The sequence below is a fragment of the Cornus florida genome, unplaced genomic scaffold, assembly GCF_030987335.1.
Source record: "Cornus florida cultivar Cherokee Brave unplaced genomic scaffold, ASM3098733v1 CherokeeBrave_3.0.0_Hap2_Chr03, whole genome shotgun sequence".
NCBI classification, from domain to species: domain Eukaryota; kingdom Viridiplantae; phylum Streptophyta; class Magnoliopsida; order Cornales; family Cornaceae; genus Cornus; species Cornus florida.
Window position 1 is genome coordinate 73,105,717 of NW_026775573.1, and position 17,277 is coordinate 73,122,993.

The 17,277-nt window shown below is 34.3% G+C and overlaps 1 protein-coding gene across 2 annotated transcripts; it reads right to left on the reverse strand.

The window, feature by feature from the left end:
* Positions 1–13,030: 13,030 nt before the first annotated feature.
* On the reverse strand, positions 13,031–16,936 carry LOC132300775 (uncharacterized). Of its 2 annotated transcripts, none has more exons than XM_059798010.1 (2): positions 16,594–16,936; positions 13,031–14,004 (listed from the first exon to the last, which is right to left on the reverse strand). In XM_059798010.1, exon 2 carries the CDS (start codon positions 13,966–13,968, stop codon positions 13,180–13,182), a length of 789 nt encoding a protein of 262 aa, XP_059653993.1. In that variant the 5' UTR covers positions 13,969–14,004; positions 16,594–16,936; the 3' UTR covers positions 13,031–13,179. The 2 variants fall into 2 exon arrangements, with proteins under 2 accessions (XP_059653993.1, XP_059653992.1); XM_059798009.1 differs by lacking the exon at positions 16,594–16,936 and adding an exon at positions 15,500–16,240.
* Between the last annotated feature and the right edge of the window lie 341 nt (positions 16,937–17,277).

Genomic DNA, 17,277 nt, shown 5'->3' on the forward strand with positions numbered 1-17,277 from the left:
GATGCCGTATGGCGTATGACAAAAACTATGGGTGCATTTTGCAATTATTATTGACTTGTTGCAAAATGCACTTTCAAAATGTACTCGTTGTTGCAATTAACACTTCCAACTTTTAAAAGTGTTTACATTACCTAACGATTTTTAAGTTTAACCACATTAACAAACTTGTGTGCACGTATGCGTCTACGGTCATGATTTTCATGTTAGATAAATTAAAATTTGGACTGTAGAACAAAAGTGGAGAAGGGAGCATTTTACGTTTTGAGTATTGTATACCTAAATGCTGACAAACGAGTCGGTTAAACTTGAAAACCGTCAACCTCAAGAATATAACGTAAGCAAATTTGAAAGTCGGAGGGTGTTAATGGCAACAACTGATAGTTGAAGGGTGCATCTTGTAACAAGCCAATAGTTGAGGTGTGTTTGCTAAATATTTAATTCTACTTGATTCTTTGTGTGTGTTTATTATAATGTTATTTTCAATTTATTAGTAATATGTATAAAAGACGTGGAACTATGCAAGGGTTATATAATGATTTGGTTTTGAAAAGAGTAAGAAAATACGAGCTCATTCAAAGAGATTGATATTAAAATAGCATGAGATGATAAAATAGTTCCATGGGTTAAAACAATTTCATTCAATACCGATGATCAAAAGGGCTTATAAGAAACACACTATTTTTTTCTTACTTTTCCTTTTTCTCCACTCAAACTTGAATCTTTTAGTAATGAAATGAAAAACTATTCCTCAAAAATATAGTGTAAAGGTACTTTTGTAATAATTTTGCAGTTTTTATTTTATTTCATTTTATTTTACCATAGCAAGAAACTTATATACCTACTTTGCATTGTAGGGACTTAAACCTTCTCATTTGTTTTGCTATTGTTAACATGATTGATTAAGGATTTCTTTTCATCTATTAACACAATTAGCATAGTTGATAAGAGCTGACTTTGTAAACTTAATACTTACCTTATATGTATAATATGTGTATAGTATATATACCTCATTGTTAGAAGAATAAAAGGATTGTAAGATTTTTCTATAGTTTTGATATGGTATCAGAGCCTATACGATTAGGGTTTTTCTGATTTACTTTAGCAATCACCAATTTGTCTAAACTCTACCAATACCTATACTTATCGTCACTCTATAATACCTAAAATCATACCTGCCGCTGGCTATACTCTGCTTGACGGTGGCTTGTCTTTCTCTTCGACTAATCAGTTCTTGTCATCAGCCTTATCTTTGCTTCAAATCGGCTTGGTTTGTCTATTTCTTGCCAAATTAACTATTGATTTCCGCTGCGGCTTATCGAAAAATCATCGATTCGACTTACCCAGACCCTCTTGGCTTGATCTGAAGGTGGTGGACAATCTGTTTTTGGGTTGACTCGTCGCCAACTTCATTCTTCTTTTATACCATGAGTTTTTTGGGTTTTCTCTACTACAACTATTCTTCTTATTGAAATTTGCAATCTGTGTTGCTATAATTTTTAGGGTTTACAATTTGCGTTGCTGTGTTCTTTAGTCAATATATATATATATGTATTTAAGTGCTACAAGTAATGGGTGACTCAAAAGACAAAGGAGATTCAACTTCTGCCTCTCCGCTGTCTGACTCGGTTACTGTTCATCAAGACCACTTGTCCTTACAAATTACTCCAAATAAATTAGATGGTTCCAATTTTTCCACTTGGTCCAATAGTGTGGACTTATATGTCACACGTCGAGGGAAAGTGGGATACGTGACTGATACCAAGGTTAAGCCTAATGAAAAAGATATTGTTGCTTATGCTACTTGGGTGGAGGTCGAGGGGAAGTGGGATACTTGACTGATACCAAGGTTAAGCCTAATGAAAAAGATATTGTTGCTTATGCTACTTGGGTGGAGGTGAATGCCATGGTTAAGTCATGGTTGCTCAGTTCGATGGCTCCTGGAATTAGGGCTGTATTTCTCTGCTTGCCCACTACCCATAATGTTTGGGTTGCAGTTGCTCAAACATTTTCTATTGGCAAAGATGCTTCACAGATGTATGAACTCCGTTGCTGAGCACATGAGCCACGTCAGAATGGTAATAATTTGACTAAGTATTATGCTGCACTTCAAATTATTTGGCACTAATTGAATTATCTTCATCCTTGTTCCATGGAATGTGCAAAAGATGCGACTACAATGAAAAAACAGAGTGAGGAGGATCGTCTATATGATTTTTTTGGCTGGTTTAGATCCCAGTCTAGACCAAATTAAGAGCCAAGTGTTTGCTCAGGATCCACTTCCAAATATTCAGAATGCTTATGCTTTTGTGCGCCATGAGGAACTTCGTCAACTAACTATGATGGCGGGAAAATTCAGTGATGGCTCAGCTATGAAGGTGGGATCTTTTCCTAAGATTGCATCAGTGATTCCTTCTATTGGTACCACTATTCCTCTAAGCAGGTCCTCTTTCGGTTCATCTGATTTTAAATCCTCTGATACTCGGAGATGTACCTATTGTAATGGTACTAAACATGTTTGAGAAACATGCTTTAAGTTACATGGCTATCTAGACTGGTATGTTCAGAAGAAGAATGCCCAGAAAAAGGAAGGCAACTCTGGGTCTCAGGCTCATCATGTGATACCCTCAAATTTCCGAATGCGGGTTCGCCAGGCCCACGCCTGAAGACCCAGGAATATCAAAAGCAAATTGGCAATAAACGAATATAGATTACAAGAGGAATAAAATAAATAAATATTTTGTTGAAAGAAATTCTATTAATTAAATAAATCATTCCTTACAAAAATAAAATCTATAAATGTAAATCTCTAAAATACAACTCGGGAATCCTGTAAGTCAAGAACCCCTAAACCAAAAGCTACAATCCACCAGTTCATATATAAATAAACTAACATTTAATAATAAATGTCAACACTACTTAGAAGTAGATAAGATGAGTAGATGAAAGACAAGTCTCCAATTTGCGGATCCTCAATCTCGAGACTGGAACTTCGAACAACCTGAAAAATAAAGCGTGGGTTACCCTCTGATGTTGATTTTAAAATATAATCGCAAGCACACGAATCTATTGGAATATAGATAGGCAAGAATGAGGTCGAGCCCAAAGGAATGCTTTGAAGAAAACTAATACAAATCTAAATTAAATTAAAACTAACCTAGTTACCCAAATTGATTGTAGAGTGAATAATAATAAAAAGCAAGATTAAAATAAAAATAAAGATTGAAATCAGTAGAGAGAAAACACTAAGGTATTGGATTCCACCACCATTAAATCCATAAAGTCTCAATCATCAATTAATCAATTCCTTAAGTAATAAAAATAATTTGGAAGTCACTCCATTATTTTTGAAAGATCTTATCATTAAAACTCAAGTAAAATATTTTCAAATCTAGATTTTCCTTCGCTTACAAGTTGTAAAATTCTAAGCATCCTATGTATTCAACTTAATAAAAAACATAAGATCAAAGATTATTACTTTTAAAGAATATAAAAACCAAGCCTAGATTAATTATTTGATATTTCTAACTACCATCAATATATGATAATAATGGTGAAAAAAACTTACAACAATTAATCATATGAAGCAAAAATCATACGCATTAAAACCAAACAAATAGGAATTGATAAAAGAACAAGAGAAATTTATTTCATTAATAAAGGTTTCATCATCAACCTTGGTTGAGAATTTAGTTACACATGATAAAAGAACAAAGCAAATAGATGAAAGATGACATGAGTAAAAAGAATTAAAACAAATAAACCTAGATGTCTTTTAATTGATTGCTCGATGCCTCCTCCTCTTCTCTTATGTTTTGTATACTGTCCTCTTGATGCACACCTTGTGTGTTACCAAAAATAGGTGTTTATATGTGGCAAATGGGATATCAACTTTTATATTTATAAAACTACTAAACACTTATACGTTAGTACAGCGAGAAGGGATCATTCATAGGGATTATTGGCTTGGAATTTAACTTAACATCAATGAGCTTGAGATTGAAAAGATAGTGAATGGTTTGGTTAGACTAATGGTGGTTTTATTATTATAGAGCATGCAAGTGAAATAAAGCTACATTAAACTTGGATTAAAGTATAAGGAGAGAGGCTTAAGGCATAGATTACACCACTAAACTCATGCAATTATACCAAATGCCTTCAATTAATGGGGAAAACACATTGAAATAGAAATGTGGCTACAAGCACACATCAATAATCAATAAGATAATACAAATTGCAATGAATAAGTATGAACTATCAAAATCAAATATGAATTGTCTAAGTAACTACAATTACTCTAAGGTGTAGCACAACCCATCAAGACTAAGTATAATCCATCAAAGTAAGAGCAATTGTATCCAATAGAAACCATGCATGGCCATCACTAAGCACAATTACAAAAGTACTTAATGTAGAGAATAACCCTCAATTAATCACACATAAGACAACATGCAACCAATATAGAGAATCAATTGAAAGAATTATCAATATAAACCTTGGTAGAATCAAAGACCAAGCATTAATTACTATACATAATTCCCAAAATTGAAAGACAAAAGGTTTAATTATACAAGCTTAGGGCTCATCCAAGCTCTACGTGAAGAACTAGCCACTCATGGAGAAGGTAGATATCATCATGATGGTCTCACAATCCATCTCCAAGCTTGGGTTTATCTTCTTCTTCTTCCTTGAGAGAAACCCCAGAGAGAGAATGTAGAGAGAGAGTGTCCAAAAATATCCCAAATTAAATCTCGAATGTCTGCACTTGCCAACCCTTGCAAAAATAGGCTAATCTTCTATTTATAGGTGGCTCTTGTGACCTCAAATTAGTCAGACCACGTACACAAGGACACCTGCTTGATTGCACCCTGAGCCCCTTTGAATCAATGCTTAAATTCTGATTTTCGCAGCTGTCAGACCTGTTATCAGAGCATAGGCTCAATCGATTAGAGGTTTTTGAAGATATTTATTTGGATAAGGACAAAGTGCTAGATCGATCAAAGGTTGTTAAAGAAAATATTTATTTGGATGAGGACAAAGTGCTTGATCGGTCTGGGCTTCTGGTTCGATCTATCAGAGTTTGATCGATTAAGGATCTTGGCTCGATCGATCAGAGATATGAATGTTTTAGCTCAGCTTCCTTCTTGTTTTAGTTTCTCACAAGACTTTGATTGACTTTCCCAAGGCTCTAAAACACCATATTTAGCTCATTTCAACCTTATGAACTTGAAAAGGGAAATAACACAAAATGAGACTAAAGCGGGAAAATAAAGATAGAATAAGGTTCTATTATACTCAAGATTAGGGCTGTAATGTGCATATTCCAACACTTATCACACTCCCAAACGTAACTATTGCTAGTCCCTTAGCAATGAGCAAAGAAAAAAATTAAAAAAAAAAAAAAACAACTACACAACTAGAATTAAATAAGCAATAAGAAGATAACACCATTTTCATAGGGATCACAATTGCATTTAACATATACCACAAGCATTTTGAACCCCTAGGTTACCCTTAATGGACGAGTGAAGTCTCGTAAGGGTTTCCAGCAATGATACCCACAAACATCAAAGGCTCTTTCTCACTTAAGAAGCATTAAACACATTTCAAACAAGTGTCGAAAGAAAACTACTTTAAGTATGCAATTTTCAGCCATTTCTAAGCTATTCTCAATATTTCAACATCATGCAAGCAATTATAGTCCCCACACATCAAGCAAGTCAATCATACAAATCGAAATCAATTCTAGCATCCTTTTTGAGTGAACATACATCAAAATATGCTACTATCTTAGCATAGTCAATGTAAAGATCACAAACTAGCCTCAAACTAGCACACATCTCAAATATCAATCATCATGACTATAAATAAACCATTTTTTTTCAATGGGATCGAAGATGAGAACATGGTGTAATGTAAAGATCTCTTAAGTTCTCTAGAAGACTTGTGTAACGAGTGTTGGGTCAATGGCTCCCAAACCGTACGGCTTTAGGGCATTAGGTGTTAAAACACCCATAAAGACTTAAAAGATCAAGCCAACTAGGTTACAAATCAAGATAACTCTTACTTTTTATTTACTAACTCTTCACCTCTTTTGGTGAGAGCACTTATCATTTTTTTTTTTAATTTGGGCCCTTCGTCTTTTGACGCGAGAATTCAATGCTTAATGAGGCAAGAATCCCGGTTACTTAGCAAAAAGGGTTATTATTTAGCATGCAAGGTCATTTTGTTAAGAATGATGACTCATCAAATCCTACTAGCTCGAATGGGATATAACCAAAACAATGATCATCTAAGCATGTACCCCACAATTTGAATGCTAGTGTGCGTCTATGCAAATAAAGTACTTTAGAATCAATCCTCAAAACATTTTTAACAAGCAAGATGATGTGGACCACTAAAGCAAGTATGATATTAAGAATTTAAAATTTACCCTTAAATAGCATCCAAAAGCATACAAGAAGTATTAGACTCTTAAAACTTGCCATTCCAAGGCAATTATGCTTCAAAAGATCAAAATCAAGTCCAGAATTGGATCTCAAATCTCACATGCACACTTCAGATTCAGAGTTTGAAAAGAATTCCATAAAGTCACCTTACCACTAAACTTAAACTGCCCATTGTCTTTAATGTGTAATGAGAACAACGAAAAAGAGGGTAAGAGTATACTAGTGTAGCAATGGCGAAGAAGCAACATGAACGCAATGATCCAAAATGGTGGTAGAAATACCCCTCCAAACTTGGGATTAACTATGGTCCTGAAAAGATCACACTGGTACAAGCCTTATTAAGATCAAAAATGGTATAAGGAAGGTGTGCAATGTGCATGCAAATGGCATATCAGAAAGATATAAAGATGGAAAAGGCCCCTGAGTAAGAGAGAGAAAGAGATATCTCAAATGGGCCACAACAACAATGTACCGATACTGAGATCATCAACATCACATATATATAAACAAAACAAATATCCAAGCTGCCAAAAAGATTGCAGTCAAGGTACATCACAGAATGTAAAGCTGTAATACCCCTAGTTTTCAAAAGGATATAAAATGGATTTAATTATTTATTTTATTGTATTTCTTACGTGGCTGTGTGCTTATGTGGCTAAATGATTATATGCTTATTTATTTTAATTGCTTATGTGAGTTATTTGATTTAATTGGGTGTTTGTGTGGTTAATTAATTAGGTGTTTTGCTTGCTTAAATGATATGTGGTTTAATTGTAATTATTTGTTAGGATTAAATGATTTAATTTCTTTATGTTTGATTTTATTTTTAATTTTAAAGTATGGATTTGGATAGTAGTAATGGACCAACCAATTGGGTCGTATGGACTACTTGGATAGGATTATTAATGGGTACGGATATCTACCCATGGATGGATGTATATATATTTATGAATATATATGTATATGAAGATTTTATATTTATTAATATTATAAATAATTAATATTAATAACTATAGTTAGTACATATAATTGTATATGTAATTATATATTATATAGACATGAATATTACGTTAGTATAGTTAGTATTATTACTTTATATTATATTTTATTTTTTCATCTTTCTCTTATTCTTTATCTTTTATTGGCAGATTTTTTTATGCATATAGGATTAGGGTTTTGTGTTAGCCTATATATATGTAAGCATAAGTCTGTAGGAGGGGGCTATATTATAATTACGTGATTTATATTTTAGAGAGAAGGAAAGAGTTACAGAGAGTTTTACAGAGAGATAAATAGAGAGAGAAAGAAAGGAAATAGGAGAGACTCGGCTAAAGCTTAGGGTCAAACCTTAGGAGGGAGAAAGATGTTGGCTTGTGGGTGAACAAGGAGTAGTAGAGAGGACTTTGACGGCAGCCAAGGTCGCCAAAAAAGCTTAGGAAGAAGAAGAAGTTGGGGTTTATTCAAACCCTTAAGGCAAGTTTTGCTCTTACTCTTTCCCTTAGATTTGTGTTTTTATACAGGCCTAAGTTAATTCCAGGAACTAATCAGCCTTTAATTGATCATGTATGCATGCCTAAATTGATTTAAAACTGATTTTATGAGCTATTTGGTGTTCTTGATTAATCTTGAATTAAATTACACAATAGCTTGTTTTAATCTATGTTTAAGATGCATATCTATTTTATATAATTATTTGGAATGATTCGGGACTGCTTAGGCTATGTTTGTTTTGGGGTGTGCCAATGTGTTTCTTGTATTTGTATTGTTTATATCTATAAAATTTCCTCCATTTAGGAAAAAAAAAAAAAATTGGTATCGTTCTGTCAAGACTCTATTCACCCCCATCCAAAATCATAAACTAGGTAGCACGGAGCTTTTGGAATGCATATAGGCATGCCTTATCAAAGATGAATGGTGTTATTCTTAGCAAATAAATTGCACAAGGGTCTAGCAATTTTGTTAAAATCTTTGATAAATCAACGATAGAAGCCGACATGTCCTAGAAAGGAATGAATCTTTCTCATTGTAGAATGTGAAGGAAGTTCAAAAATGAGTTCCACTTTTACCTTGTCCACCTTTATACCCCTTTTGGATATAACATGACCTAGCACAATCCCTTCTTGAACCATAAAATAGCTCTTCTCCCAACTAAGAACAAGATTTGTTTTTCGACATCTTTGTAGAACTAGAGATAAGTGATGAGGGCAAGAGTTAAAGGTAAACCTAAAGACTGAAAAGTCATCCATTAAGATCACAAGAAATTTCTTTACCATGTCCAAAAATATAGACATGATACACCTTTGGAAGTGGTGGGAGCATTACACAATTCAAAAGGCATCCGTCGATATGCAAATGTACCGAATGGATACGTGAAGGTAGTTTTTTCTTGATCAAGAGGGTCAAGGGCTACTTGATTGTATCCGGAATAGCCATTTAGGAAACAATAATAGCTTTGCCCGGCTAATCGCTTTAAGATTTGGTTAATGAAGGGAAATGGAAAATAGTCTTTCCTAGTAGCAAAGTTGAGCTTTCTATAATCAATGCACACACGCTATGAGGTGGTGGTGTGTTTTGAAATTAATTCCCCGTTGGAGCTCTCAACAATGGTAATTCCTGACTTTTTAGGAACTACTTGAGTAGGACTCACCTATTTACTATCGGAGATAGGATAGGTAATCCTACCATCCAACAGTTTCATTACTTCCTTCTTTACCACATCTTTCATGTTTGGATTTAACTTTCTTTAAGCATCCCTAAAGGGTTTTTTCATCCTCCTCCATATGAATGCGATGCCTATAAATGGAAGGATCTATGCCCTTCAAGTCCGTAGCACTCCATCCAATGGCTTCGTTATTCTTCTTAAGTACCTCCAAAAGATTCCCTTCTTGGTCATTTTCATGATTAGAAGTAATGATGACTGGAAGAGTTTCATTTAGGCCAAGAAAGGCGTACTTGAGATTTAATAGGAGTAGCTTAAGCTCTAGAATAAGTGGAGAGACTAAAGATGGTAGCGGAGGAGTACTTGAGAGTGTAGGGAGTGGTTCCCTTGGAGTTTTCCATGGAGGATAGTCCATAAAAGCAACGGTATCCATCATAGCATTCACTTCACAAATTGAGCTATCAATGTCAAAATCATCCATGTTGAAGTGAGCAAGATATGCTTCTACGGGTCCTTTGAGAGAATAGAGGGGAGAGATTCTTGCATAAGATCATCCAAAACATCGACTAGGAAACATTCACCTTCATTTATGGGATGTTGGCTTGCATTGAAGACATTAAGCTTGACTATCATGTTGCCAAATGAGATATCTATAATGCTCGACCGAAAATTTATTGTGGCATTGGCGGTGGCAAGAAATGGTCGACCTAGGTTGATTGGGATAAGGAAACAGCAAAATTATGTAGTTTGACCAAATGAATAAGGATCTAATTCCTGGCCAAAGAGTGCATTGTCGACGAAGGGAAATATCTCCATACCTAGAAATAGGTTAGATTTTAAGAAAAAAATTTCGGCAACCCCATTGGGAGATGTCATCTGTTCTTGCTCAATTGGTGCCAGATTTCTTGGATGTACTACAAAGAGTCGACGAGTGTCTTACAATCGATATAGACACCTTTGTTAAACTTGAAGAACACAAAACCATATGGGATTAGAGCAAAATCTGGAGGGAGTAGATCGACGAATTCGGGGGAGAAGAGGTGTGGGGTTGTCGATCGTGGCAACGAATGTAATCAATGGGAGAAAATAGGGAGGGAGAATAAGTTGCTATTGCGGAAGATTGGCGAGTCGTCAATGAGTGAGTCCTTGATGGACTCCGATTCTGCGAAGTTGGAGAATTAGTCCAACCACTGTGAAGGTAGCCTCCATCACGATAGTCTCGAATAGCCAGTCAGTTGGAAGATTGTGAGAGGATCAGAGAGTTGGGGTCAAGGGCAGTGATAAAATGATCTGGGGTGTGGTTTGTTGGTGGTTTAGTTGTAGAATGCCGATTGTTGTTGCCATTTTTTGTTAAATCTCAATACTTACTCTGTTTAAGGGAAAAAATAATGCTTGTTCTGTTTCTTTGATGGGTCTTGTTTTAGAGAGAGAAAGGTAGAGAGTGGGAGGCAAAGAGGAAGAAGATCGCCCACTTTAAGGGTTAAGGGGACATTTTTGTAATTTCAAAAATAATAATTTTCAAATTTTAATTTAATATTAAATAGCAAGGTCAAATTTGATGTTTCACAACCCATTTAAAGGGTCGGTTACGGGTTTGGGGTAATTTGATAAGTTTTGTAAGTTCAGAAACCTATTTAATTTAACTAGGGATTTTATGCATTACTTTAGAAGTATAGGGGGATTTTGTGATTTTAACCCTTAATTAAGTTACTAGTTTTGTGAAAGGGAAGTTGCTAGTTTTGTGAAAGGGAAGTTGCTAGAATCCCATAAATAATTTATCATTCCTTCTCGCATGCACCCGTCAATTACTTAAAAAACCGACCTTTAACGTGTGAATGGAGCCTTTGCTATTATTCCTTAAACGTGTGAAAAAAAAGTGTGGGGGATTTCAGTTTTGCATAACAAAAACATTTTTTCCATACATAATCTCTCATTATATTTCCCAAACTCAAATAAAATAAAATAAAATAAAAAAAATTCAATCTATTTGTTTCCTATAACTATATTTCCGAAACTCAAATAACTCAAAGATTCAATAGAATTTGACCCAATAGAGATTTTAATATTATCAATTTTGTTCTCTTTTCTAATTATATAATATATCAACACTATTATTTTCTTTATTTTATTTTCCACAATTCACACTTTTTAAGACAACAAGTTTTATTATATTTTATTAGATTGGCAATAAATACATTTCCAAATTTGCCCTTCCCTTTTAAAAGTTTTGTTTTGAATGGGTCTTAAATTGAATGACTTCCAAGAGATAAATACGTTAAGATTGCTTAATACTTCGTTAGGTAGGAAAGAAAAAAATTTGGTAGAAGCGAATAAACTGGTAATTTACCATATTTGTTAAGAGGGAAGAAAAAGAAAAAAAGTTTTAATTGTTTTTACCATTATATCTAATAATATTTATAATATTGTAATTTATAGAGGATAAAACTTGTAATTTAGGATATTATTTAATTTAATAGTCCACTTGTCTTACCTCCTTTCTTCTGCCCAAATTTGGATAAATGAAAATTTGTAAAGGAGGACTATTTTCCTTTCTTTCTTTGTATTATCTCTACCGAACAAAGAAAGTTTGTTCCTTTTTTCCTATTTTCTCTCCACACCCCTTCTTTCCTACCTACCAAACATAACATAAGGTCCAGGAAAAGTTATTCTTAATGGGGTCCACCCATTTTGAGATTTTAATTAGTTTAATCTTTTAGGGGTAAATTGGGAATGTAATAAAAAATATTGTGTTGAATTTTAAAATGTGACAATTATTATGAAACAGCTAAAAACGAGATATTGGACTATTAATATGGGGACAGAGGAATTTAACCAGTATTTTCAATTATTAATGTTATATTTCCATCCGTTAGGTCCACTGTACCTTCAGTTTTAAAATAAATTTTTTTCATTGAGTTTAGTCTTAAATATTTTGGGGGGGCAAAAAAAACACTAAAAGATTACCCACCCAAAGAACAATTTAAAGGATCCTTGGAAATTTGCATCATCTTAAAAACCAAAAATTAAATTTCTATAACTGGTTTTAATTCATTTTGTACCAGTAGTGTTAGGTATAATGGTATTTTTCATTATTTATTAATTACAAGTCCATTTAACCCTTATCTATTTATATTTATATACATACATAAAAAATAAAATTAAAAACAAACAATTGAGTTCTAAATGTAGGGATAGTCTTTAGTATGGACTGTACCATGCAGTAGGTGTGCTCAATGTAGTTAAAATCTGTTTTCAATACATTAAATCTGTTTAATAGGTTGAAAAACATATTTAATTGGTTGAAAAAAGTTTTCAGTACAATTAAATCCATTAAATCTACCTACTGTAACCTAAATTTAATGTGTTTGAAAACATATTTGATTGCGTTGAAAAATCACGCATTACGACTGAGGATATAAATGAGAAAAGTAAGTTGACAAATTAATATGATTTGTAAGAATAATGATTTAAGAACTGAACTTGGTAGTTATGGAATTTTATTTATGTAGTGTAATAGTGTGTTCTATCATATGATGTCACCATACGTCATGTAATGAGCCCCAATCACCCCTCGAATTTCAGTCTCTAAATACTTTATTTGTAATATTATTCAACTTGAATAACATTACTCAATAATAAATGGAAAGTTCTTTTTAATTTTATTTTGAGTCTCTCTTTTAGTTAAACATCAGTAAGTAAGAAAGAAAGAAAATATTTAAGATGATGCAAATTAACTCAGACCAATTTGACCTTTAGGGACGGTTTAGGAGCTTTTAGGGACAATTTTGACTGTCACTAAAGCCCAAGTTAATTAAATTTCTAAAATAAACTTAAACATCAGTAAGTAAGTAAGTAAGAAAGAAAGAAAATATTTAGACAAGTGCCAGTATTCTAGTGACTGAATTGCTATAGATACAAAAATAAATAAATAAGAGAGAGAACTCTGAAGTTTTTAAGCCTCTCGTTCAATTTCATACCCAGATGAGCCAATAAATGTGTTAATATAACATGAATAAAAGAGCACTAGGTAGTTTGATATACACTCCGAAATTCTAATCATTTTACAGAATTATTCTAACAACAATTTTGATTTAACGACAGGCCTGCAATACCAAAAATGAGACCATCAAATGGTTGTAAGGAACTTTCTGCAAGGGCCTTGTTCAGCTGCTTGGTAAGTCTATCTTTTTTTCTTCTTCTTTTCTTTTTGATAATCGTGGGTGTCCGGGCCAGCTTGCGCGCACCTCGACTAATCCCACGAGGCCCTGAAGTTAAAGACCGGGTAAGTCCATCCTTCTCAGCTGGAATGTCCAAATCCCAAAACCTGAAAATATCGCCGATTGATTGCTCCATCAAAACGCCCGTAAAACCCAAATCCAACCCAGGTTCAGTGTTTTCAGTTCCTTTGACGTCGCCATTGTAATTTGGCAGAAAATAATTTACCAAGTTGGATCTCGACCTTAAGAAATCAGTCTTCTTGAGGATTATACGACCATCATTTTCAATTTCCATTTCTGCTGCTTCATTAGTGAGAAAAATATCATCAATCCTTGCCCTCAGGCTCTGTGAAGTGGTTGCCTCTTCACTAGAAGGAAGAATCTGAGTGTCAGTTTCACCGGGAAAACAATCTCTTCTAGATAGGAAATTGTCAAGTGAATCATGTTGAGAAATTTGAATTTCCAGTAAGGCATCTTTGAAAGAATTCTCATCAGTGCTGTATGATATTTCAGGATCATTGATCAGGCAGGAATCAAGCCAGGCAAAATCTTCCGAGGAAAGCAAATCACAACTCTGATCGCCCTCCATGAAATCAAGTTTCTGAGAAGAAACAGAACCTTCCATCATCTCATCCCCCAAAGCCATGGCTCCAGAAGTGAAATGTAGGCAAAGAGTCCTTGCCTATGACATACAAGAGCAAACATCAGTTCTAACACAAATCATACGATGAGCTTTCAAAGTGGCCACTGAGATGAAGTGAAACAAGGAAAGAAGTTTGAGTTAAAGCAGAAATGATATATTAAAACACTATGTTGTATTTCTAATTAAAAAACTTAACAAATGTTTTAGAAAAGAAGAAAGAAAAACAAGTTATGGTGTCATGTACTTCGCCATAAGAGCAGTTCTACTTGCACCTATGCACAACAAGCACACACAAGCTTTCAGGGCATGAGCACAGAACATCATAAGTGCATCAAAAAGGTTGTCATGCCAAATGACCAAGATATAGGCCCAGCCAAGTTCCCTTATCTAAATTATAATTTGGCCCAAGCATCCCACATATTTTCAGGATATAACTTTGTTGAGCTGACATGTAACTGTGTAAGCCACCAAAGTGTTTTTGACCACAGAGGAGAACGGAAAAGGAATGACCGGGACAGGGGAGAACGGAAAAGGAATGACAGGGTGAAGATAATGAATCAAATGTATTCAATTTTCTAAAAAAATAATAGAAATGTAACCTTACAATATATCTAGATGTTGGGATTAGTAGAGGCCAAAATTGGACCATGTCTATCAGTCAAGAGTTCCTAAAGGCTTAGTCATGCATTCAGAAATAAAGCATAAAACTTCGATCCAAGAACCCCAAAAGAAGCTGTTCAAATTATGCTTTCACCATATCAACTCTTCTCAACCAGGTACCATCACCTTAGTGCAGGATCTAGAAAACCCAGAGGAATAGCCAATACGAGTGACATTCAAAGCAGTTCAGCTTTAGTCAATTTACGAAGCTATGATTTTCGCACCTAGAGCCAGTCTCTCACCTTAGTTCCAATCATCAATTACCTTCCCAATCCGCCACCTTAATTTCACAAATAAAACAACTAGATGTATCTAGAGAACCAAATTTTGCCCAGCGATCAAGTCCCAATTTCTTATTAGCATTAAAGTCTTTAAAACTGCTAACAGCATACAGATTCAGAAAATCAGTATAGATTATTGTGTACACAACTTGCGCAATCTCACACTAAAACTGATTAATCACTGTCTTTAGATACAAATCAAACTCTAGAATAATTAGAATGTGAATATTTTGAAAAATTGGGGAAACATAGACACATATGTATTTATGAGCCACGTAGACATGCTTTTACGGTTTAATTACTAAGGAACAACAATTAAAGCAATCTTTAGTATACAAGAGTTGAAATTTACAAGAAAGTTCACATTTTGCTTCTTCACAGGTTTCATATTTTTGGTACAGAAATCTGTTTATGAGTACATCATGTGCACTTAACACATGGTTCTAGGATTTGAGTATAAAGCAACAATTTAGGAGAAATTAAACAGCATTCAAATGTCTAAAAAAAAAAACAGTTATCATTTTCATGTTCTTCGTGTGAATACGTATGTGGGTGAGTGAAGAAGAAGAAGAAGAAGAAGAAGAAGAAATTACCTCAGATCTTTCGAAATTGAAATCCTAATTGGAGGATAGGAAAGGCGAATTTCAACCGTGCCCGTGATGAAGATGAGGTTTCCGAAATTGAAACACTTAATTAGAGCGTAAGAAAGGCAGAGTCGACCCTAATTGCAGGATAGGAAAGACGAGTTTCAACTGTGCGCGTGATGAAGATGAGGTTTCCGAAATTGAAACCCTTAATTAGAGCGTAAGAAAGGCAGAGTTGACCCTAATTGGAGGATTGGAAAGACGAGTTTCAACCGTGCGAGTGATGAAGATGAGGTTTCCGAAATTGAAACACTTAATTAGAGCGTAAGAAAGGCAGAGTCGACCCTAATTGCAGGATAGGAAAGACGAGTTTCAACTGTGCGCGTGATGAAGATGAGGTTTCCGAAATTGAAACCCTTAATTAGAGCGTAAGAAAGGCAGAGTTCAAAAATATTTCCGTTGCCGGGACTTCAAATTTTTTCCGTTGAGTGAAGAAGAAGAACTTTTAAAATTGAAACCCTTAATTAGAGCGTAAGAAAGGCAGAGTTCAAAAATATTTCCGTTGCCGGGACTTGAAATTTTTTCCGTTGAGTGAAGAAGAACTTTCGAAGTTGAAACCCTAACGGGAGAATATTTCCGTTGCCCCGGGTCTTGAACCCGGGTCTCTCGGGTGAGAGCCGGTAGCCTGACCAACTAGACTACAAGTCTAAAACAGACGATGTTAATTAAATGTAAAAGTATATGTTTTTTATTGATTAACAATGTAAAAGTATATGTTTAAGAACAATGTAAAAGTATTTTCTTAAACATATAAATTTGATTTTTTTTTTAAAAAAGAGTCAAGAAAAAGTAAAAACGAATGACACTGGCTGGTCAGGTTTGCTTCTTCACAGGTTTCATATTTTTGGTACAGAAATCTGTATAAGAGTACATCATGTGCACTTAACGCATGGTTCTAGGGTTTGAGTATAAAGCAACAATTCAAGAGAAATTAAACAGCATTCAAATGTCTAAAAGAAAGAAAGAAAAAAAAAAGCAGTTATCATTTTCATGTTCTTCGTGTGAATACGTATGTGGGTGAGTGAAGAAGAAGAAGAAATTACCTCAGATCTTTCGAAATTGAAACCCTAATTGGAGGATAGGAAAGGCGAGTTTCAACCGTGCCCGTGATGAAGATGAGGTTTCCGAAATTGAAACCCTTAATTAGAGCGTAAGAAAGGTAGAGTTTAAAAATATATCCGTTGTAAGAAGAAGAAGTAGAAGAAGAAGAAGAAGAAGAAGTAATTGGAGAATATTTCCGTTGCGCTGGGTCTTGAACCTGGGTCTACAACAGAAAATATATAAATTCGATTTTTTTCGAAAAAAATAAAGAAAAAGTAAAAACGAGTTTGATTCCAAGTCATAGTCCAATCAAGTTAATATGACGTCATGAATAGGGCACGAATCTTCTGAAGCGGATTTCCATGCAATCCCCTGCAGTGAGCTTCTTAAGGCCTTGTTTGTCTTGGCACAATAAAAAGGCAAGTAATGGAACATTGAAGTTAACTTTATTTCATCTGTCCCTTCTTTCCTTTTCGTTTTCTTATTTCTCTCCTTCCCTTTTTGTTTTTTTTCATTATTTCTTTTTTAACTTCTTTAATCCGAACCCTAATTCGTCCCTCCTTTCCTTCTAGTTCCATCAAAAGCATATTGCTTTTTAATTTTTTTATTATTCAAAACTCTAATTCCTCTCAACGTTCCATGAAAATTTTCTATTTTTACTTTTTTATTTCCTTCTTTGAATCAAA